Below are 26,064 nucleotides of genomic sequence, written 5' to 3' on the forward strand. Positions count from 1 at the left end.
ACCACAGAGCAAACAACAGCCGAAGGCAACCAATGGGTCTTCAATGTAGCGAGAATTCCCGCACCCGTAGGTGTCCTTCAGCTGGCCCCTAAAATATGCATAATAGTACAGTGATAATGGACGTCATACTAAACTCCGAATTATACACAAGAAACTAAAATTTAAAATCATACAAGACTAACAAAGGCCAGAGGCTCCTGACTTGGGACAGGCGCAAAATTGCGGCGGGGTTAAACATGTTTATGAGATCTCAACCCTCCCCCTATACCTCTAGCCAATGTAGAAAAGTAAAAGAATAACAATACGCACATTAAAATTCAGTTCAAGAGAAGTCCGAGTCTGATGTCAAAAGATGTAACAAAAGAAAATAAATAAAATGACAATAATACATAAATAACAACAGACTACTAGCAGTTAACTGACATGCCAGCTCCAGACCTCAATTAAACTGATTGAAAGATTATGTCTTCATCATATGAATATCAGGTACAATCCCTCCCGTTAGGGGTTTAGTATCATACTATCATAAAATATATGAGAAGAACATAACCCGTGTCATGCCAACAACTGTTTTTTTTAGAAATAACATGTATATATAGACAGAGATTTCCAAAACTTATATTTTGTAACTTATTTTAAAAAAACATTGTAATTGTCAGAGATAGACATTTTTGGTCATTCTTGTGTAAAATCTCATGATCTGGTGAAGATAATATTACCATTGCCAATGAAGCTACATGTACACATTGACATTGTATCATGAAATCATAATAAATTAGCAGCACACAAAAAAGAAGTTGTTGAGTCAGACAAGTTTACTCATATGTGTGGTTTTTTTTAGACCCCTGGTTTATCTTTGCTTAACTTGATAAGTTACCGCCAACATGGTCAATGGGATAAAATCTGATATATTGGTATATATTCGGTTTTTTCTTCCAGACTGACAGATAAAGAAGGAATTATATTTGATGGGTATGGTAATTATTCTGAGGACAATAAATGTACGTGGTTAATAGCTCCAGAGAACAATACACAACCTATACACCTACAACTGAAACAGTTCTCTACAGAGTGTGGATGGGATCATTTGTATATCTATGATGGAGACTCAACGTTCTCACCTTTATTGGTGGCATTCAGGTAACATTTGTATATCTATGATGGAGACTCAACGTTCTCACCTTTATTGGTGGCATTCAGGTAACATTTGTATATCTATGATGGAGATTCAACGTTTTCACCTTTATTGGTGGCATTCAGGTAACATTTGTATATCTATGATGGAGACTCAACGTTCTCACCTTTATTGGTGGCATTCAGGTAACATTTGTATATCTATGATGGAGATTCAACGTTTTCACCTTTATTGGTGGCATTCAGGTAACATTTGTATATCTATGATGGAGACTCAACGTTTTCACCTTTATTGGTGGCATTCAGGTAATATTTGTATATCTATGATGGAGACTCAACGTTCTCACCTTTATTGGTGGCATTCAGGTAACATTTGTATATCTATGATGGAGACTCAACGTTCTCACCTTTATTGGTGGCATTCAGGTAATATTTGTATATCTATGATGGAGACTCAACGTTCTCACCTTTATTGGTGGCATTCAGGTAATATTTGTATATCTATGATGGAGACTCAACGTTCTCACCTTTATTGGTGGCATTCAGGTAACATTTGTATATCTATGATGGAGACTCAACGTTCTCACCTTTATTGGTGGCATTCAGGTAAAGTATATCTATGATGGAGACTCAACGTTCTCACCTTTATTGGTTGCATTTAGGTAACATTTGTATATCTATGATGGAGACTCAACATTTTCACCTTTATTGGTGGCATTCAGGTAACATTTGTATATCTATGATGGAGACTCAACGTTCTCACCTTTATTGGTGGCATTCAGGTAATATTTGTATATCTATGATGGAGACTCAACGTTCTCACCTTTATTGGTGGCATTCAGGTAACATTTGTATATCTATGATGGAGATTCAACGTTCTCACCTTTATTGGTGGCATTCAGGTAATATTTGTATATCTATGATGGAGATTCAACGTTCTCACCTTTATTGGTGGCATTCAGGTAATATTTGTATATCTATGATGGAGATTCAACGTTCTCACCTTTATTGGTGGCATTCAGGTAATATTTGTATATCTATGATGGAGATTCAACGTTCTCACCTTTATTGGTGGCATTCAGGTAATATTTGTATATCTATGATGGAGATTCAACGTTCTCACCTTTATTGGTGGCATTCAGGTAATATTTGTATATCTATGATGGAGATTCAACGTTCTCACCTTTATTGGTGGCATTCAGGTAACATTTGTATATCTATGATGGAGACTCAACGTTTTCACCTTTATTGGTGGCATTCAGGTAACATTTGTATATCTATGATGGAGACTCAACGTTCTCACCTTTATTGGTGGCATTCAGGTAACATTTGTATATCTATGATGGAGACTCAACGTTCTCACCTTTATTGGTGGCATTCAGGTAACATTTGTATATCTATGATGGAGACTCAACGTTCTCACCTTTATTGGTGGCATTCAGGTAACATTTGTATATCTATGATGGAGACTCAACATTTTCACCTTTATTGGTGGCATTCAGGTAACATTTGTATATCTATGATGGAGACTCAACGTTCTCACCTTTATTGGTGGCATTCAGGTAACATTTGTATATCTATGATGGAGACTCAACGTTCTCACCTTTATTGGTGGCATTCAGGTAACATTTGTATATCTATGGTGGAGATTCAACGTTCTCACCTTTATTGGTGGCATTCAGGTAACATTTGTATATCTATGATGGAGATTCAACGTTCTCACCTTTATTGGTGGCATTCAGGTAACATTTGTATATCTATGATGGAGACTCAACGTTCTCACCTTTATTGGTGGCATTCAGGTAACATTTGTATATCTATGATGGAGACTCAACGTTTTCACCTTTATTGGTGGCATTCAGGTAACATTTGTATATCTATGATGGAGACTCAACGTTTTCACCTTTATTGGTGGCATTCAGGTAACATTTGTATATCTATGATGGAGACTCAACGTTCTCACCTTTATTGGTGGCATTCAGGTAACATTTGTATATCTATGATGGAGACTCAACGTTCTCACCTTTATTGGTGGCATTCAGGTAACATTTGTATATCTATGATGGAGACTCAACGTTCTCACCTTTATTGGTGGCATTCAGGTAACATTTGTATATCTATGATGGAGACTCAACGTTTTCACCTTTATTGGTGGCATTCAGGTAACATTTGTATATCTATGATGGAGACTCAACGTTCTCACCTTTATTGGTGGCATTCAGGTAACATTTGTATATCTATGATGGAGACTCAACGTTCTCACCTTTATTGGTGGCATTCAGGTAACATTTGTATATCTATGGTGGAGACTCAACGTTCTCACCTTTATTGGTGGCATTCAGGTAACATTTGTATATCTATGATGGAGATTCAACGTTCTCACCTTTATTGGTGGCATTCAGGTAACATTTGTATATCTATGATGGAGACTCAACGTTCTCACCTTTATTGGTGGCATTCAGGTAACATTTGTATATCTATGATGGAGACTCAACGTTTTCACCTTTATTGGTGGCATTCAGGTAACATTTGTATATCTATGATGGAGACTCAACGTTCTCACCTTTATTGGTGGCATTCAGGTAACATTTGTATATCTATGATGGAGACTCAACGTTCTCACCTTTATTGGTGGCATTCAGGTAACATTTGTATATCTATGATGGAGACTCAACGTTTTCACCTTTATTGGTGGCATTCAGGTAACATTTGTATATCTATGATGGAGACTCAACGTTCTCACCTTTATTGGTGGCATTCAGGTAACATTTGTATATCTATGATGGAGACTCAACGTTCTCACCTTTATTGGTGGCATTCAGGTAACATTTGTATATCTATGGTGGAGATTCAACGTTCTCACCTTTATTGGTGGCATTCAGGTAACATTTGTATATCTATGGTGGAGACTCAACGTTCTCACCTTTATTGGTGGCATTCAGGTAACATTTGTATATCTATGATGGAGACTCAACGTTCTCACCTTTATTGGTGGCATTCAGGTAACATTTGTATATCTATGATGGAGACTCAACGTTCTCACCTTTATTGGTGGCATTCAGGTAACATTTGTATATCTATGATGGAGACTCAACGTTCTCACCTTTATTGGTGGCATTCAGGTAACATTTGTATATCTATGATGGAGACTCAACGTTCTCACCTTTATTGGTGGCATTCAGGTAACATTTGTATATCTATGATGGAGACTCAACGTTCTCACCTTTATTGGTGGCATTCAGGTAACATTTGTATATCTATGATGGAGACTCAACGTTCTCACCTTTATAGGTGGCATTCAGGTAACACTTGTATATCTATGATGGAGACTCAACGTTCTCACCTTTATTGGTGGCATTCAGGTAACACTTGTATATCTATGATGGAGATTCAACGTTCTCACCTTTATTGGTGGCATTCAGGTAACATTTGTATATCTATGATATGGTGGAGATTCAACGTTCTCACCTTTATTGGTGGCATTCAGGTAACATTTGTATATCTATGGTGGAGATTCAACGTTCTCACCTTTATTGGTGGCATTCAGGTAACATTTGTATATCTATGGTGGAGATTCAACGTTCTCACCTTTATTGGTGGCATTCAGGTAACATTTGTATATCTATGGTGGAGACTCAACGTTCTCACCTTTATTGGTGGCATTCAGGTAACATTTGTATATCTATGATGGAGACTCAACGTTCTCACCTTTATTGGTGGCATTCAGGTAACATTTGTATATCTATGATGGAGACTCAACGTTCTCACCTTTATTGGTGGCATTCAGGTAACATTTGTATATCTATGGTGGAGATTCAACGTTCTCACCTTTATTGGTGGCATTCAGGTAACATTTGTATATCTATGATGGAGACTCAACGTTTTCACCTTTATTGGTGGCATTCAGGTAACATTTGTATATCTATGATGGAGACTCAACGTTCTCACCTTTATTGGTGGCATTCAGGTAACATTTGTATATCTATGATGGAGACTCAACGTTCTCACCTTTATTGGTGGCATTCAGGTAACATTTGTATATCTATGGTGGAGATTCAACGTTCTCACCTTTATTGGTGGCATTCAGGTAACATTTGTATATCTATGGTGGAGACTCAACGTTCTCACCTTTATTGGTGGCATTCAGGTAACATTTGTATATCTATGATGGAGACTCAACGTTCTCACCTTTATTGGTGGCATTCAGGTAACATTTGTATATCTATGATGGAGACTCAACGTTCTCACCTTTATTGGTGGCATTCAGGTAACATTTGTATATCTATGATGGAGACTCAACGTTCTCACCTTTATTGGTGGCATTCAGGTAACATTTGTATATCTATGATGGAGACTCAACGTTCTCACCTTTATTGGTGGCATTCAGGTAACATTTGTATATCTATGATGGAGACTCAACGTTCTCACCTTTATTGGTGGCATTCAGGTAACATTTGTATATCTATGATGGAGACTCAACGTTCTCACCTTTATAGGTGGCATTCAGGTAACACTTGTATATCTATGATGGAGACTCAACGTTCTCACCTTTATTGGTGGCATTCAGGTAACACTTGTATATCTATGATGGAGATTCAACGTTCTCACCTTTATTGGTGGCATTCAGGTAACATTTGTATATCTATGATGGAGACTCAACTTTCTCACCTTTATTGGTGGCATTCAGGTAACATTTATATATCTGTAAGACTCAGATCGACGTCCGGTTTCTAATCGACGTCCGTTCCTCAAATCGACGTCCAAATCTGACGTCACAATAAAATATCCTTCCAAATCGACGGCCAATTTTATGCCTATCTAATCGACGTCCATTTTTTGGCATTCTCTAATCGATGTCCGATTTTGAGCTTCTCTAATCAACGTCTGTTTTTGACACAGAATACAAAACTGAAGTGAACCGATAGTAGCTGAAACATTTAAACCTTTAAACATATTATGTTGTGATATTAATTTTTAAATTTTAGAGATTGGTATGATTTTCAGAGAGACAACTATACACAGAGTTCAAATAAAATGGATGTGAGGAATTATAACTTATACGGATTTCAACCATGATAAAAACCCATACCACAAAGGCTAGAAAAGGCCACGACAGAAATAATGTAAACAATTCAAATAAGAAAATTAACGGTCTCCTTTATAAAATAATTACACCTTATCTAAGAATGCTGGATTTTGATTGGTTGATAGCCAGTGTATTTTTCACCAATTTACTTTTATCCTATAAATATCGCTCATTTTTTAACGGCGCCGGGGTATATGGAAAAGGATAAATTGCCAGTTTTACCCTCTCTGCTGTGGTATTTGCCAAAAAATACTCAATCCGACTGGACGCTTGTAACGTCACGATCATCAATGCGTTAACATTCGGTGTAATTAAACAGATATATCATGTTAAGGAGGGGTATTTGCGAAAAAAATACCCCTCCTTAACATGATATATCTGTTCAGAAATATTGAAAAACAAATATGACAGACATAAACCATCGAAAACCAATGCACTGCAGGTCCATACAGAATATGTCGGGGTTAAACATGTGAGTGAGCACCGCATTTAACCTAAAACAGTGGTGTAACAGCACAACATAAAACATAATGCCAATTTCTTGCGTTTACGTTTCACTCAGGTGTAAAACTCAAGAAATTTGTTGGAAAAAAAACATAGAGTCCGAATTATAATATTCTCAAAACAATTGGTAACGTGCTTCTTTATTTTGTCTATTGTTGAAGACTGAATATAGCTCCTAGATTTCATTTGTTGTTTGGTTGCTTACTTATTGCCATACATTTACATGCATGTAATTTATTATTATGAATAGGAATGACATACTATTATGTGGATCAATAGATTAACTTTTTATCAAGATAAACATTAATATGCATGTTTTCTGGTTGAAGAAATGTATATGAATAGTATGTATAATGTTTGAAAATATAGTTGTCATAAGAACCCTACAAAAACAGGGGTGGATCCAGCCATTTTAAAAAGGGGGGGGGGGGTTCCCAACCCAGAGTCAAGGGGGGGTTCCAGCTATATGCTCCCATTCAAATGCATTGATCGACCAAAAAAAAGGGGGGGTTCCAACCCCCGGAACCCCCCTCTGGATCCGCGCCTGAAAAACATGTATATGTATAAGTGTAAATCAAGCCCATTAATTTATCATTTATTGATATTGAACATGGATTAAAGACGACCACAATCAACATCAATCGGACGTCGTTTTGGGCAATACATTACGTTCGATTAGAGTATAAAAATATTGGACGTCGATTTGAGAATGTGACGTCAGATTTGGACGTCGATTTGAGAAACGGACGTCGATTTGAGGAACGGACGTCGATTAGAGGCCGGACGTCGATCTGAGTCTAACATATCTATGATGGAGACTCAACGTTCTCACCTTTATTGGTGGCATTCAGGTAACATTTGTATATCTATGATGGAGACTCAATGTTCTCACCTTTATTGGTGGCATTCAGGTAACACTTGTATATCTATGGTGGAAATTCAACGTTCTCACCTTTATTGGTGGCATTCAGGTAACATTTGTATATCTATGATGGAGACTCAACGTTCTCACCTTTATTGGTGGCATTCAGGTAACATTTGTATATCTATGATGGAGACTCAACGTTCTCACCTTTATTGGTGGCATTCAGGTAACATTTGTATATCTATGATGGAGACTCAACGTTCTCACCTTTATTGGTGGCATTCAGGTAACATTTGTATATCTATGATGGAGACTCAACGTTCTCACCTTTATTGGTGGCATTCAGGTAACATTTGTATATCTATGATGGAGACTCAACGTTCTCACCTTTATTGGTGGCATTCAGGTAAATTTGGTTCAATTATAAATATATTTAGTTCTTCTTGGAAGTAGCAATCTAGAATGAACATGATGAAAATAACATTTGATGAATTTCATAAATAACAAGAATGTGTCCATAGTACACGGATGCCCACTTGCACTATAATTTTACATGTTCAGTGGACTGTAAAATTGAAGTCAAAACTTAATTTGGAATTAAAATTAGAAAGATCATATCATAGGGAACATGTGTATTAAGTTTCAAGTAGATGTGACTTTAACTTCATCAAAAACTACTTAGACCAAAAACTTGAACCTGAACTTTGCACTTTAATTTTCTATGTTCAGTGGACCATGAAATTGGGGTAAAAACTATAATTTGGCATTAAAATTAGAAAGATCATATCATGAGGAACATGTGTACTAAGTTTCAAGTGGATTGGACTTCAACTTCATCAAAAATTACCTTGACCAAAACCTTTAACCTGAAGTGGGACAAACGGACAAACAAACGGACGGACGGACAAACGGAGGCACAGACCAAAAAACGTAATGCCCCTCAACTATTGTAGGTGGGGCATAAAAACCTACAAGTCATGAACATTTTATTATAAGTTACATTTAATTTTTCTTGTAAATGTTTTGTGAAAAGAGCCCTAGGTTCTTACTAATTACACAACATGCTTGATTTATTTCATGAAAACAGACACAATGAACACTCTTGCTGGGAGGATGTTTACTAAATTAACATTTTTCTTAACATATTCACCGTAATCTCAATGAGACAGCAACCCAATGATCAAAATACATTTAGAGGTCAACATATCTAACGTCCTAGAGTCTTCAATAGTAGAAACAACCCAATGACTTATAATATTAAATCAAGAGAAATTAAATTTCTATTTCAGTGGTTTATTGAGACAGAAGAATGAAGATGACACTGTTTTACCAGAAATAACAACCACATCAGGGAATGCTTATATCTATTTCTATAGTGATGCAGCTTATAACATGTCTGGTTTTAATATTACATACAGGTAAGAGAATCTCAGGTGTTTCATTACCTGTTTGTTTTATATCATTTGATTTCTTTGTCGTACAAGTAATTTATTGCTTGTAAAATGACAAGAACAAATATAGAATGATTTTATATCATTTGAAAATTTATTTTTCCCAGTGTAACAAGACTTTTTATTTTCAAGTATTATATCTTTATTACGAGATGTGTAATCTGTTAAATTACACTACTGTTTTATATTGTCAATATATTACAAATCTTATGTTCTACTATATAACATGTGATGAGATTTAGACTTATCAGTAGGTAATTATTTATTAAAAAATATTGATAAAAAACAACAAATTGAAGCACAGCATTAAAAAACTTAACATCATGATTGAAAACAATATGAAAAAAAACGAAAACATAATGATTAAAGAAAAAACATGAAAAACACAAAAAAAAAACAATGATGAAGAACAGCAATCTTAACAATATTCTTATCTCCTTATTCAATAAGACAGAAAGGTTCCTAAACTTTGTTATGATAATATTTATAAGCATTTACAAATTTATATCAAAGAATATTTAGCATTTATAATATACATTTTATCCTTCTGTGATAACACCCTGTCTGATTGTGTGAAAACAAATAAGATATGACATAATATATAATGACATGTCAAATTATCAATACCAAAAATAAGATTATAAAATTATCATTATTTTTTATTTTACATGTTAGGTAAATCAAATCACAATAATCCGAAAGTAGCTGAAATTTGATTGTGAAGAAAATGGATAATTACATTGTTATGATATTGTAATTATTATGTTTATTTATGTTGGCCTAATTTGTGTTGTATGGCCTGATAGTTGTTTACCAAATAATCTTATAACTGTGCAGTTTAGGAATCACTGGAACAATCACAGAATGATTGGAACTTTCTAGAATGATCCTTATAAAAGATGCGTAATTTAAACTTCTACGTTATTCCAGAAACTTCCATTGTAACTTTCCAGGATTTTCCACAATGTTCCATTATAGAGTGTTCTAGAATTTTCCATGACAACACTATATATACAGACACTAAAGTTAAACTCTCATAATTAAACTTGGACATAGACATTGATAGACATTAGTATTCACAGCATTTGGATTGACACTTTTATTCTACAAACAACATCATACTGGATTGTGACATTAGTAGTGAACGTAATATTCAAATTGGATTCCGAAAGATTTCCGGATACAGATAAAGATAACAGATTGGACTCATATTTTGACAGTTAAGTTAACAGTAATATTTGTGTAATACCTTTTGTAAACTTTTGTATATTAAATATTGTTAAATTTTACTATTGATTTGTGTCTTTTGCTGGCTACAATTTAAAGGCGATTTCTGGCCGTAACAGAAATTGGGGGCTCGTCCGGGAGCTTAAAAATATTTTATTCAAAATTTGTTTAATATTTTTATTATAACTAGCCAACAAAATTCTACAAAATGGCATTTGATGCTGGTAAATTTTTGAAAACGCCGAGATGGAGAAAAGAAAAAGAAGATGAATTTAAATTAAAAGAACTGGAAATGAAGGAGAGGGAGAAAATAAAAGAAGATGAATTAAAATTAAAAGAACTTGAAATGAGAGAAAGGCTAGAGATGGAAAAACTGAAAATTGAAATGGTCAAAGAAGAAAGCAACACTAAAGTCCAGTCGAAATCAGATTATTTTGATGCAGCAAAAAATATACGTTTGGTTCCGAAATTTTGTGAAAAAACAGTTGATAAATATTTTCCACAGTTTGAGAAAATTGCTAATAATTTGAAATGGCCAATGCCGTATTGGACTACGATGCTGCAAAGTGTTTTTGAGGGTAAGGCAGCTGAAATATACTCCGCACTTCCATCAGAAAAAAGTTCTGATTATGACACTGTGAAACAGGAAATTTTGAAAGCCTATGAGCTAGTACCAGAAGCATATAGACAGAAATTTAGATCTTATAAAAAGTTTGATTCGCAAACCTATGTGGAATTTGCTCGGGAAAAAGAAGATCTATTTGATAAATGGCTTACTTCAAAGAAAACAAAAAACAATTTTGATCAACTAAGACAATTGATGTTATTAGAAGAGTTTAAACAATGTGTTCATTCAGAATTAAAAACACATTTAGACGACAAAACTGTTGAGTCAATACATGATGCGGCTGTAATTTCAGATAATTATACTCTTTCACATAAAAGAAGTTTCAAGAGTCAAAATGTTAATACTTCCAGTGGAAATTACAAAAATCAAAGCACTGAGCGTACTGATAGTAAGCCTGTTCCACAGAATAAGAGTCAGTCCAGTTATAATATGTCTAGTCCAAAATTTGATACTTTTGAGAAGAAGTCACTGACTTGTGCTTATTGTAAGAAGATTGGTCACCTGATGGCTGATTGTTTTAGACTCCAGAAGAAGAATGAACGAGATAATAAGCCGAAGTCCAGTGCTTGTACGACACCTTATATTACCAGTACGTTGGAATGTCCTGCGAGTCAGGCTTTTAAGTCCAGTTTTTGTGATTACATGGAGGAATACAAACCCTTTATGTCTGATGGGTTTGTTTCTATTGTTGATGATACCACTCTTCAGCCTATTAAGATTTTACGGGACACTGGAGCTTCTCAGACTTTATTGTTAGAAGGTGTGTTGCCTTTGTCCGAGAATACTTCTGTTGGTGCCTCCGTTTTGTTACAAGGTGTAGAGTTAGGTTGTATAGATGTTCCTCTCCATCGTATTTATCTGAAGTCAGATTTGATAACTGGACCAGTTGTTGTAGGTGTTCGTCCTAATCTCCCTGTTGAGGGTGTTACCTTATTGCTAGGAAATGATCTAGCTAGGAACAAAGTGGTTGCTGAACCAATTGTTACCAGTGAACCGGTGGTGGATGTTAAATCACCTGAAGATGATGCTGAATTGTATCCAGCTTGTGTTGTTACTAGGGCGATGGCTAGAAAACAACAAAATGAGAATTTGCAAGAAGACAAGTTTGATTACATGGACCTTTCTGACACTTTTATAGCTGATATTGAAGATCCTGGTAACTCAGAAAAGGCTATTATAAAACCACCTAGTGTTAACAAAAATGTTATTATGCCATGGCCAGATGTAAACAGCCATTCATTAGACCGAAATAATTTACTCGAAGAACAACATAAAGACCCTGAGGTTCTTCAGCTCAACCAGCGGGCTCAACCACAGGAGGAAGCAGACAAAGTGGCCGAATGCTTTTACCATCAGGACAACATTTTAATGAGGAAGTGGAGGCCTCCTGATGCTACCCCAGAAGAGGAATGGAGAGTGGTATACCAAGTGGTGGTGCCTAAAGTTTATAGGCAAGAAATTATTGGTCTTGCCCATGACACCCCCTTGGCTGGACACTTAGGTATAAGAAAGACTTGCCTTAAGATCTTGCAGCATTTCTACTGGCCAAGACTTAGAAATGATGTTGCAGAATACTGCAAATCCTGTCATATATGCCAGGTTGTTGGTAAGCCTAACCAGAAAATACCACCAGCACCACTTCTGCCTATTCCAGCCTTTGACGAACCTTTCAGCAGAGTTCTAATTGACTGTGTTGGACCTTTACCAAAGACCAAGACTGGAAATGCATATTTATTGACAATCATGTGTACATCTACCCGCTTTCCTGAAGCTATTCCGCTCAGAAATATCAAGACACCTACTATCGTCAAAGCTTTGATCAAATTTTTCACATTAGTAGGACTTCCTAAGTCTATACAGTCCGACCAGGGATCAAATTTCATGTCAGGTTTATTTCAGCAAGTCGTATACCAGTTAGGGATTGCTCAGTACAGATCAAGTGCTTATCATCCAGAATCTCAAGGTGCCTTAGAACGTTTTCATCAAACATTGAAGAACATGATTAGAACTTTTTGTCTTCAATTTGACCGAGACTGGGATGATGGAGTTCACTTTCTACTTTTTGCGGTTCGAGAGGCTGTTCAAGAATCCCTTGGATTTAGTCCCTTTGAGTTGGTATTTGGTCATACTGTAAGGGGACCGTTAAAATTGATTAAGGAAAAGTGGCTTACTGAACATACTGACTTGAATCTTTTAGACTATGTATCTAGATTTAAAGAAAAATTGTATACTGCTTGTCAAATTGCTCAGAAAAACTTAAAAAATGTACAGAACAAGATGAAAATATGGTATGATAAAGATGCCAGGGACAGAGTTTTTGAGCCTGGTGATAGCGTACTTGTATTTCTGCCTGTCCCTGGACATCCTTTACAGGCTAAATATTGTGGTCCTTATACAATAGAGAGTAAAATTAATGATTTGAATTATATTGTAAAAACTCCAGGTCGGCGCAAACAAAATAGAGTGTGTCATATTAATATGTTAAAACCATATTTTGAGCGTACTAATGTACTATGTGATAGTAAACCAGTTGCCACTTTAGGCATGGTTAAATTTGAGAACAATCATGACAAACCAGATGTAATTGAACCAACTTTTAGTTGTAAAACTATGGAAGAGACAGTTAGATTGAAAAATTCAGAAATTTTGTCAAATTTAGATTCAAAACTTGCACATCTGTCTTTTGATCGTAGAGAAGAAATAAAAACTTTGGTATTTTCTTTTAAAAATCTTTTTCCAGATGTGCCAAACAAAACCACTGCTGTTTGTCATGATGTTGATGTAGGAGATGCTTCTCCAATTAAGCAACATCCTTATCGGCTCAATCCACTCAAACTTGAAGTTATGAGAAAAGAAATTAAATATATGCTTGACAATGATATTATTGAGCCGAGTAACAGTGAATGGAGCTCTCCTTGTCTCCTTGTGCCAAAACCAGATAAAACTTTTCGTTTCGTGACTGATTTCAGAAAAGTAAATTCAGTCTCAAAATCTGATTCCTATCCGATTCCAAGGATAGACGATTGTATTGACAATATTGGTCAAGCAAAATTTGTGAGCAAATTTGATTTATTGAAAGGTTATTGGCAAGTTCCATTGACACAGAGAGCTCGTGAAATATCAGCTTTTGTTACACCAGATGGCTTATTTCAATATACTGTAATGCCATTTGGCATGAAAAGTGCTCCAGCTACATTTCAAAGAATGATCAATAATGTTATAAAAGATTTAGACTGTTGTTATGCTTATATTGATGATCTTATTGTATGTAGTGATAGCTGGGAACAGCATTTAACACATTTATATGATACTTTTGATAGATTGTCAAAATCAAATTTGACTGTTAATCTTGGTAAAAGTGAATTTTGTCAGGCCACTGTTGATTATTTAGGGCATACAGTTGGCCAAGGTCAAGTAAAACCTATTATGGCTAAAGTGGAAGCTATTTCCAAATTCCCACCTCCTACAAATAGAAAACAACTTATGAGATATTTAGGCATGATAGGATTTTACAGGAAATTCTGTTCAAATTTTGCTACTGTTGTTCAACCATTGACTCATCTTTTACGGAAAGATTCTAAATTTATCTGGAGCGGAAATTGTCAAAAAGCTTTTGAAAATAGCAAATCACTTTTAATTAATAGTCCAGTTCTGATTACTCCAGACTTTGAAAAACAATTTAAACTTGCCGTTGATGCAAGCGATGTAGGAATAGGAGCTGTTTTATATCAAGAGACAGATGATAATGTTGAAAAACCTATATCATATTTTTCTAAGAAATTAGATAAACATCAGAAAAATTATTCAACTATTGAAAAAGAGTGTTTTGCAATGTTGTCAGCACTTCAACATTTTGATGTATATTTGAATCCCACTGTATATCCTATTCTTGTTTATACTGATCATAATCCTCTCACCTTCATGCATAAAATGAGAAACAAGAATCAGAGGTTGACTAGGTGGAGTTTATTGTTACAGGAATATGATGTAATTGTAAAACATATTAAGGGTAAAGATAATGTAATAGCTGATGCCTTATCTAGAGCTTATTAAATCACTTTGTATATATTATGTATTTTTGTTCATATTATTCATGATAAGTTTTTGTTACACTAAAACTTCTTTTAAGGGGGGAGGTGTTATGATATTGTAATTATTATGTTTATTTATGTTGGCCTAATTTGTGTTGTATGGCCTGATAGTTGTTTACCAAATAATCTTATAACTGTGCAGTTTAGGAATCACTGGAACAATCACAGAATGATTGGAACTTTCTAGAATGATCCTTATAAAAGATGCGTAATTTAAACTTCTACGTTATTCCAGAAACTTCCATTGTAACTTTCCAGGATTTTCCACAATGTTCCATTATAGAGTGTTCTAGAATTTTCCATGACAACACTATATATACAGACACTAAAGTTAAACTCTCATAATTAAACTTGGACATAGACATTGATAGACATTAGTATTCACAGCATTTGGATTGACACTTTTATTCTACAAACAACATCATACTGGATTGTGACATTAGTAGTGAACGTAATATTCAAATTGGATTCCGAAAGATTTCCGGATACAGATAAAGATAACAGATTGGACTCATATTTTGACAGTTAAGTTAACAGTAATATTTGTGTAATACCTTTTGTAAACTTTTGTATATTAAATATTGTTAAATTTTACTATTGATTTGTGTCTTTTGCTGGCTACAATTTAAAGGCGATTTCTGGCCGTAACAACATTGCTAAGTTTATAAATAATGAGAGAGTTTTATCATAACATATGTTTTATTTCTTCTCTATATGGTTCAATATATTATTGATTTTTCTATCCATTATATATAGTTAGACTAGCAATTTGTAGTTAATACTTATATATCCAATTAGCCTTCCCACACAGAAGTCTTAACACAGAAATCTGATGTTTCACGTAATAGATGCTTATACATAGGTATAACACTAGATATATCAGGTGAAAAAAGCAAGGCTCTCAATATTTAATTATCTATTTAAAAGTCCAACAAAAATATTAGACAGTCACATAAATGATATTTGTTTTAGAATACCCCGTAATGTAGGGAATTATTTGAGAATTATTAAAAGAACTGTTTTAGAACAATTTAGGGAATTATTGAGCATTATTACGGGAACTATTTAAGAATTATTTAGGAAGCTATTTTAGAATAATTTAGGCAATTGTTTAAGAATTATTAATTTAAGGGAATTTTTTATGGAATTATTTGAAAATTATTAAGGAAACTATGTCAATTCAAGAGGATTTCATTGGAACAGGTAAACCATGAATTTAAAGAAGTACATATTTTCTTATGGCCTAAATGAAGAATTCTGTATAACTATGAAATCAATTATCAACAATAAATACAATTATTCATTTATTCATTTAAAGTAGTACACACAAACATTATCATAAATGAATCCACAATATATAACTAATTTGTGACTAAAAAACTATTAACAATCTGCTTTAAACGCCTTATTTAAAAAATAAATAAAACAATCATTAAACTACAAATACATGACAGAAGACAACCACTTACAAGCTCCTGACTTGGGACAGAAGACAACCACTTACAAACTCCTGACTTGGGACAGAAGACAGCCACTTACAAACTCCTGACTTGAGACAGAAGACAACCACTTACAAACTCCTGACTTGGGACAGAAGACAACCACTTACAAACTCCTGACTTGGGACAGAAGACAGCCACTTACAAACTCCTGACTTGGGACAGAAGACAGCCACTTACAAACTCCTGACTTGGGACAGAAGACAGCCACTTACAAACTCCTGACTTGGGACAGAAGACAGCCACTTACAAACTCCTGACTTGGGACAGAAGACAGCCACTTACAAACTCCTGACTTGGGACAGAAGACAACCACTTACAAACTCCTGACTTGGGACAGAAGACAACCACTTACAAACTCCTGACTTGGGACAGAAGACAACCACTTACAAACTCCTGACTTGGGACAGAAGACAGCCACTTACAAACTCCTGACTTGGGACAGAAGACAGCCACTTACAAACTCCTGACTTGGGACAGAAGACAACCACTTACAAACTCCTGACTTGGGACAGAAGACAACCACTTACAAGCTCCTGACTTGGGACAGAAGACAACCACTTACAAGCTCCTGACTTGGGACAGAAGACAACCACTTACAAGCTCCTGACTTGGGACAGAAGACAACCACTTACAAGCTCCTGACTTGGGACAGAAGACAACCACTTACAAGCTCCTGACTTGGGACAGAAGACAACCACTTACAAACTCCTGACTTGAGACAGAAGACAACCACTTACAAACTCCTGACTTGGGACAGAAGACAACCACTTACAAACTCCTGACTTGGGACAGAAGACAACCACTTACAAGCTCCTGACTTGGGACAGAAGACAACCACTTACAAGCTCCTGACTTGGGACAGAAGACAACCACTTACAAGCTCCTGACTTGGGACAGAAGACAACCACTTACAAACTCCTGACTTGGGACAGAAGACAACCACTTACAAGCTTCTGACTTGGGACAGAAGACAACCACTTACAAACTCCTGACTTGGGACAGAAGACAACCACTTACAAACTCCTGACTTGGGACAGAAGACAACCACTTACAAACTCCTGACTTGGGACAGAAGACAACCACTTACAAGCTCCCGACTTGGGACAGAAGACAACCACTTACAAGCTCCCGACTTGGGACAGAAGACAACCACTTACAAACTCCCGACTTGGGACAGAAGACAACCACTTACAAGCTCCCGACTTGGGACAGAAGCCAACCACTTACAAGCTCCCGACTTGGGACAGAAGCCAACCACTTACAAGCTCCCGACTTGGGACAGAAGACAACCACTTACAAGCTCCCGACTTGGGACAGAAGACAACCACTTACAAGCTCCCGACTTGGGACAGAAGACAACCACTTACAAGCTCCCGACTTGGGACAGAAGACAACCACTTACAAACTCCTGACTTGGGACAGAAGACAACCACTTACAAACTCCTGACTTGGGACAGGCATGAAAATAAGACAGTTCCAAAATATATTGTTTACTGCATCACAGTTATTGAAACTATTACAAGAGATCCGTGGACAGATGCTAGCATTAAACTTTTTTGAAGTTTTATGGTGTTTCATATCTCATTCACTTACACAGATGATGATATATTTTTACAGGACTGGTGGGTGTGAAAAGGATTGTTTACAAAATGGACAGTGTATAAATAATAAGTGTAACTGCTCTGCTGGTTTTACTGGAGACTATTGTCAGACAGTCATCTGCCCAAACAACTGTTCAGACAAAGGAGAATGTGAAGGGAACCAGTGTAAATGTTTCTCCGGATATACAGGTAGGTTATCTCCCTTATCAAGTGTTCATGCTTGACTAGTTTTACTGGAGACTATTGTCAGACAGTCATCTTCCCAAACAACTGTTCAGACAAAGGAGAATGTGTAGGGAACCAGTGTGAATATTTCTCATGATATACAGGTAGGTTATCTCCCTTTACAAGTGTTCATGCTTGACTGGTTTTACTGGAGACTATTGTCGGACAGTCATCTGCCCAAACAACTGTTCAGACAAAGGACAATGTGAAGGAAACCAGTGTGAATGCTTCTCAGGATATACAGGTAAAAAGTAAAATCACAAAAATACTGAACTCTGAGGAAGATTCAAAACGAAAAGTCCCTAAGCAAATGGCCAAATCAAAATCTCAAACACATCCAATGAATGTATAACTAATAATCTCCCTCTATAAGTGTTCATGATTTAGGCATTTATGTCTGCACTACAAAAGGTTACTGAAAAAGTGATTATTGTTATTATTAATCCAACGTTATTTACAATAGTTAAAGATTCACCATTTTAAGTTCAAATTTGGAATGTTAAATATCAATGGCTGTTTCTAGCAACCAACTATAGCTCAGTATGTCATAATATGGTGCTTTGATTGTGTTATCAATTTGATTTAATTTAACACAACAATTTTGTTACAGGATCAGACTGTTCACAGAAATCATATCATGGAGTGTGGAGTACACTTGATATTAACACCACCATTGGTGGCCGTGCGTCCGCTGCTGTGGCACAAGTTCAAGATAAGCTATACTTAACTGGAGGATACACATTTAATAATGAACTTCCTTTTCTAACAAGGTACTTTTATCAATATGACAGCAATGCCTCATTGAAAACATTTATTGGTGTAGTCTCTTCTCAGAGATTAACTTGTTTCTGACAAATTCATGATCGCTATGGATTCAGTACTGTACAGTGTTTGCCAGTCATACCAGTAGGATAAAAAAATTATCTTGAAATACAGAACTATACAAAAATACAAATTTAAGCTTAAATTATTAAACTTAAAGACCATCAACAATCTTAAAGTTTGGCTAAATCTACCTTGTCTCTTTAAAAGAGGGACGAAAGATACCAAAGGGACAGTCAAACTCATAAATCTAAAACAAACTGACAACGCCATGGATAAAAATGAAAAAGACAAACAAACAACAGCACACACGACACAACATAGAAAACTAAAGAATAAACAACACGAACCCCACCAAAAAAAGTTAGGAATGGTTAAATGAGAAACCAAACATGCTAAGGAATTTGACAAAGGTTGTCTGAAAGATACTTTTGACCAGCAAACTAGAGGATCTTTTATCAAATAAAATGACGTATCAAATTGATAATTTATGAAGAAAAGAAAAACAGTCAATAGAGTGTCTGTAACAGTCATCTTTTGAAATTGTTTTAGTACTAACAGATACATTTTTTTTTTCAGGTATGACTTTAACAGTGATAGCTGGAATACAGTCATGCCTCTCTCAACAAACAATCCTGAAAGTAGATATGGACATACACTATTAGAATATCAGGTAGGACATTCAATAGAGTGGGGATTTTATTATCAATATTAAAATTGTTAAGTAGTTCTCCATTCACATCCAAAATTTCTCTTATAATTATATTACCTACATCATAAAGTTTTTGTGCTTATTATTGGATCATTCATAGTAAGGCTTACCTGAAGATGATGAAGAAATCTAAAGTTTGGTTACCCATGTCAAAGTACTAATAGTATATTGCCTTTCCTTAAACTTTTTATGAATTTGATAGGAATGTACCTATCCAGAACAAAGAAAAATACATTTACATTTCAGCAAATTTATTGGTGCACACTCAATGAATTTTAACTTCATCTTTTATTCCTCTTTATCTTTCAGGGAAAACTATACATGTTTGGTGGTGTTGTTGACAAGGACACGACAAAAGAATTATGGGTTTATGACCTATCAAGTAACCAATGGACTCTAAAGAATTATAATTCCACCCCTCCAGTGGCAGTGGCTTCACATTCAGCACATGTTATCAATGGTGTCATGTATATATTGTTTGGATACAGTCCTATATATGGATATAAAAACCGGATACAGGAATATTTCATAGGTACAGTAAATTATCGAATTGTATATTTTGAACACAATGAGATAATTGAAAACATAGTATCTGTGGAAACCAATGTATTTTGGTCCACTTAGGAGTAAATCATCTGATAATAGAACTGCCTCATATTTTATAGTTTCTTTGTAATTATACAAATGGGAGAACAAACACAAGTATTTTATCTAGGGTGTAGTGCATCTTTATCAAGAGGATTTTGATGTGGATCGAAAGATAAATGATTGTTGTTTGCATAATATCTAGAAATCCATGCCCTTCATTATAACAAGAAATTCGTTTTTACAAAATTTTCAATTTAAGATTGTTCATAGAATTTTACCATGTAATTCCTTTTTATATAAATGTAAATTAAAAGACACTGAACTTTGTACATTTTGTTCAGAAGTTAGAGAAAATATTTTTCACATTTTTTGGGAATGTAATGTAACAAAAAACTTCTGGTTTTCCATTATAGATTGGATTAGAAATTATGACATCTTCTTGCCTTTTAATGCAAAAGAGGTCATTTTAGATGTGTCTGAGGATTTTGTCAACAGTAAAACAGTTAATAATATTTTGTTGTTACTTAAATACTATATATACAAATGTAGATGTAAGAGCGTATTGCCCACAAAATATGGTGGGATAGAATATTTAAAGTATTGGATCAAAATAGAAAAATACTCTGTATGTTTCTTAACCCCTACACAAAAAATAAAATTGGATCAGAAGTGGCAATTGTTAGAAGCAGCATTAAATTAACAAAATCAATTGTAATATTTATATCTTATTATACCATTATGATTTAATTGACCTTACAAGTGTTATTTAACTTCTTATACTTGTGTCTAATACATGTACTGTATTATGTAATATCACATGTTTCATCTTCAAAAATAAAATAATTACAAAAAAAAATATCTAGAAATCCAGGAGAAAGGAAATGAAGCTTAGAAGCTTCTTGGAAAGCAGTGTCGTCTCAAGGCAATGATTAATGTTTATCTTTGTCATGTATTGTAAAGTCATGTTAGTATGTTGATATTTATTTGACTTGTTAATGAATTGCTGACTTGTGCTTAGATTTGTTTGATGTTCATTAACAGGTAATGATACATGGATTGTTCCAAGGACGATTGGTTCTGTTGTGGAAGGTGGGTTTGGTCATTCCAGTGTATATGATCCACACTCCAAGCTCATTTATGTCTATGGTGGATACCATGCAGGAGATACGTCTAGTGACCAACTCAGTGATAAACTATATAGTTTTGATATCAGTACAAGATTCTGGTAAGCCTTGATGACTTAGAAACATAAGGCACCAATGCCATTTATAAACAAAACAAAAAAAACCAAGCAGCTCTTTTAATATAAAATGGAAAACACTGCATTAAAATAAATGAATTGGCAGTAGTAAAAGATAATCTCCTTTAGAATTTCAACAGAATATGTATGCCACATATCAGTAATAGTACATTAGAAGTATCAAAGTGATTTCAAATCCATATAGTAACCTGACTTTGCAATCCTAGTCATTAATCAGTAAAAACAAGTTGATGATTAAGGGGAAATAAATTGACAGAGAAAATGAAATCAATCCAATATTATTGATACATTTGAGACGACCTTTATTTTATTAATGTATGAATATTTGTAGGAAAACTTTACCCAGAAATGAACGACCTAGATACTTACATTCTGCTGTATTAATTGGTGGATTGATGTTAGTGTTTGGTGGGAATACACATAACGACACATCAATCAGTCTAGGAGCTAAATGTTACTCCTTAGACTTCTTAGCATATGATACAGGTAGGCAATGCATGATCAAATTTTAACGTCTGTACCTTTTTATGGAAAGAAATATTTTTTTTGTCCAGTCTTTCTTTCTTTTCATTACAATTGTAATTCAACATTTTATAACAGGTAATTTAAAACCGAACTTGTCACCATCTCTATGTATACTTAAGTAATTTTGATAATACATGTATAATGCCCTATATAAATATTGTAAATAAAAAAATGAATGATGATAATAATTCCGCTACAGGTTGCATTCCGGTAAATATCAACAATGCAATTTCTCATAGGAACTCCTTTTACGGCTTAAACTGTGAAGTTTTGAAAAAATATATATCATAGAATGGAAAGTTCATATGCACCACTATTTTTAGCTCACCTGGCCCAAAGGGCCAAGTGAGCTTTTCTCATCACTTGGCGTCCGTCGTCCGTCGTCCGTCGTCTGTCGTCGTCCGGCGTCATTAACTTTTACAAAAATCTTCTCCTCTGAAACTACTGGGCCAAATTTAACCAAACTTGGCCATAATCATCATTGGGGTATCTAGTTTAAAAAATGTGTCCGGTGACCCGGCCAACCAACCAAGATGGCCGCCATGGCTAAAAATAGAACATAGGGGTAAAATGCAGTTTTTGGCTTATAACTCAAAAACCAAAGCATTTAGAGCAAATCTGACATGGGGTAATATTGTTCATCAGGTCAAGATCTATCTGCCCTGAAATTTTCAGATGAATCGGACATTCCTTTGTTGGGTTGCTGCCCCTGAAATTGTAATTTTAAGGAAATTTTGCTGTTTTTGGTTATTATCTTGAATATTATTATAGATAGAGATACACTTTAAACAGCAATAATGTTCAGCAAAGTAAGATGTACAAATAAGTCAACATGACCAAAATGGTCAGTTGACCACTTTAGGAGTTATTGCCCTTTATAGTCAATTTTTAACCATTTTTCGTAAATCTTAGTAATCTTTTAGAAAAATCTTCTCCTCTGAAACTACTGGGCCAAATTTAACCAAACTTAGCCATAATCATCATTGGGGTATCTAGTTAAAAAAATGTGTCCGGTAACTCGACCAACAAACCAAGATGGCCGCCATGGCTAAAAATAAAACATGGGGTAAAATGCAGTTTTTGGCTTATAACTCAAAAACCAAAGCATTAAGAGCAAATCTGACAGGAAGTAAAATTGTTGATCAGGTCACGATCTATCTGCCCTGGAATTTTCAGATGAATCGGATAATCGGTTGTTAGGTTGCTGCCCCTGAATTGGTAATTTTGAGGAAATTTTGCTGTTTTTTGTTATTATCTTGAATATTATTATAGATAGAGATAAACTGTAAACAGCAATAATGTACAGCAAAGTAAGAACTAAAAATAAGTCAGTATGACCAAAATAATCAATTGACCCCCTAAGGAGTTATTGCCCTTCATAGTCAATTTTTAACAATTTTCTTAAAATTTGAAGATTTTCAATAACATTTTCCACAGAAAGTACTGTTATAGATAGAGATAATTGTAAGCAGCAACAATGTTTAGTAAAGTAAGATCTACAAACGCATCACCATCACCAAAACACAATTTTGTCATGAATCCATTTGTGTCCATTGTTTAATATTCACATAGACCAAGGTGAGCGACACAGGCTCTTTAGAGCCTCTAGTTTTCAAGGGTCAAAATATGGGGCTGTGCTGCATATTTTCAAGGTTTATATGCCCTGAACTTCTAAGAGTTTAAACTAACACTAAATTTTTTAACAATCCCTACCTTGAGTCCTTGACTAAGATTACCACAGATTTTGATATAACCAATATGCATATGTATATTTACTGGTAACATTCCCAAGTTATGTCTCTATCAGATGAAACATAGAGATCATAACTAGCAACCAGTATGTAAACACAATTAATTATCTATGAACATTATATATCTCCCCAAAAGAGGCGTGGTTTGAGAAACAGCTGTATTGACATAGTGCAACCTACACAAGTTTGATAAAACAGAGTCACTATTACAGGAAATAATTAAAAAAACACCTCAGTATAAATTTAATGTCAACTCTGATGTAATTTTGAGTTGTATGAAATATTTTCCAGAATGTAACAAATGGTTAGAAGTAGATGTTAAAGGACTTCCTGCTAATGGAGCTAGATATGGACATACAGCAGCTGTATACAAAAGGTATCAACATCAGATACGTAATCACAAATTGATCTTGCAAGACATTATACTCAATTTTGTGATGAAATAATAGTTAAAATAGTGAATCTTTTTGTGCCTTATGTTACAAAGCGTCCATCAGACAGTGCTCTCTAAACCCCAACCTCATTTCATTGTTCATTGATCACAGTTAAAGTTTAATTTTAGCCTTACCAAGCTAAGAAAGAGTCATGTCCTTCGGTTTGTCAAACTTCTGATGTTTCGTTTGAATATTTCTATAGAATGGCTGAATTTGAGATAATGAGAGTGGGTATTTAGCTTGCACAACTTCATCCATTTGGAACAGATTTCATGGGTTATTAACATTAAACTGTATGAATCAACTATACAATTTAACTACATTCATTATTATTTCCTATAGTTCTTTAAATTGATGGCTTTTGAGCCAGTTTTTGAGCCTTTTATTTCATTCAAATGTTTATTGACTGTAGAAATGGAAAGACTCAGATGTATATCATTGGTGGATTTAATGGAATGATGCAAGATAATGTCATGTTGTTTAGTCCAGGTGAGAGAAAAAAGATCTTTAATGTAAAATACATTAAAGCAGAAACAATTGTCCAGTCAAGTATTTAGAATTATTGCAAATAAAAATATACTTTTAAGGAAATTTTTAATGGAATATGCAAGATAGTGTGATATTGTCTAATCCAGTAAGATGTAAAGAAACATTGATGTAAAAAATAATTGTAAAACAAAACTTGTCCTCGAGTAAAATGAAATAAATAAATTTTAAAGCTTTTTCAAAGCTATGGTAGATATTTAACAACATTTTAGGTTTTAATTACATTTATTACAGTAGGTATTGATAGAAGAGTTTGAAGATAGACAAGATGAATTATTCCACTGAATAAAAACAATACCCATTTAATTCAACAATGATATCTCACAGATTAAAACATAATTTTTCTGTTCATTCACACAGTTCAATTGCAAATTGTAAAATGTCTTGATTTTTTCCTCAACTGTAGGAGACTGTAACTACACTGATCCAGAGTTCTGTACTAATTCTACTCAGGGATCAATCTGTGTATGGACAGACAGCCAGACTTGTATATCAAAGGATGTTCTGGGCACTGCTCGTACAAACAGATCCTGTTCATCAACACCAGGTACAATAACCAACTAATAGTTTTAATTATACTATAATTCACTTATTTATAATTTAAATTGTACATTAAAAAAAATGCTGTGGTTAGTTTTAATGAAGTTCTAACTAAATAAGTTTTGATAATGGTGGTAGCTATTGAAATCGAAATACCTAATGTGAGGCAGATGGATCCAGACAACTTTCCCCATTAGATTGGTTCTTGCAAGTATCACCCTTGTATTGAATCTGTCTACTTTTTGCCGTAGATTGGTTAAAATTTTATCCCTTGAATGTTTCTTATATTTGTATAAAATGTTTTTAATTCACCAACTTAATTTATAAAAACATTTACAACAATTGAGATATTTCAGATCATTCTGTATTTGATATCTTCAGATCATTCTTTGGTTGACATTTTCAAGCCATACTTTGATATTTTCAGATATCACTTTAATTGATATTTTCTGATTATTAATGATTTTTTTGGTTGATATTTTCAGACCATACTTTGGGGTATATTTTCAGATAACACTTTGACTGATATTTTCAGACCATACTTTGGGGTATATTTTCAGATAACACTTTG

The 26,064-nt window shown here is 34.5% G+C and overlaps 1 protein-coding gene across 3 annotated transcripts in view; it reads left to right on the forward strand.

Annotated features, from left to right (window-relative positions):
- Nucleotides 1–26,064, forward strand: part of LOC139518694 (attractin-like protein 1) — a 67,750-nt gene that overhangs the window by 8,417 nt on the left and 33,269 nt on the right. For 2 of the 3 annotated variants that reach the window (XM_071310162.1, XM_071310163.1), the window contains exons 2-12: nucleotides 940–1,140; nucleotides 8,879–9,007; nucleotides 18,106–18,278; nucleotides 18,925–19,084; nucleotides 19,716–19,809; nucleotides 20,158–20,380; nucleotides 21,478–21,661; nucleotides 22,029–22,183; nucleotides 24,265–24,349; nucleotides 24,820–24,896; nucleotides 25,360–25,500. In XM_071310162.1, coding sequence (XP_071166263.1) covers nucleotides 940–1,140; nucleotides 8,879–9,007; nucleotides 18,106–18,278; nucleotides 18,925–19,084; nucleotides 19,716–19,809; nucleotides 20,158–20,380; nucleotides 21,478–21,661; nucleotides 22,029–22,183; nucleotides 24,265–24,349; nucleotides 24,820–24,896; nucleotides 25,360–25,500 — 1,622 coding nt within the window. Of the gene's footprint in view, nucleotides 1–939; nucleotides 1,141–4,969; nucleotides 5,042–8,878; nucleotides 9,008–18,105; nucleotides 18,279–18,924; nucleotides 19,085–19,715; nucleotides 19,810–20,157; nucleotides 20,381–21,477; nucleotides 21,662–22,028; nucleotides 22,184–24,264; nucleotides 24,350–24,819; nucleotides 24,897–25,359; nucleotides 25,501–26,064 lie in introns of those variants that run through there. The other variant, XM_071310164.1, reaches the window with a different exon arrangement.

This window comes from Mytilus edulis, chromosome 4, assembly GCF_963676685.1.
Source record: "Mytilus edulis chromosome 4, xbMytEdul2.2, whole genome shotgun sequence".
Lineage (NCBI taxonomy): Eukaryota > Metazoa > Mollusca > Bivalvia > Mytilida > Mytilidae > Mytilus > Mytilus edulis.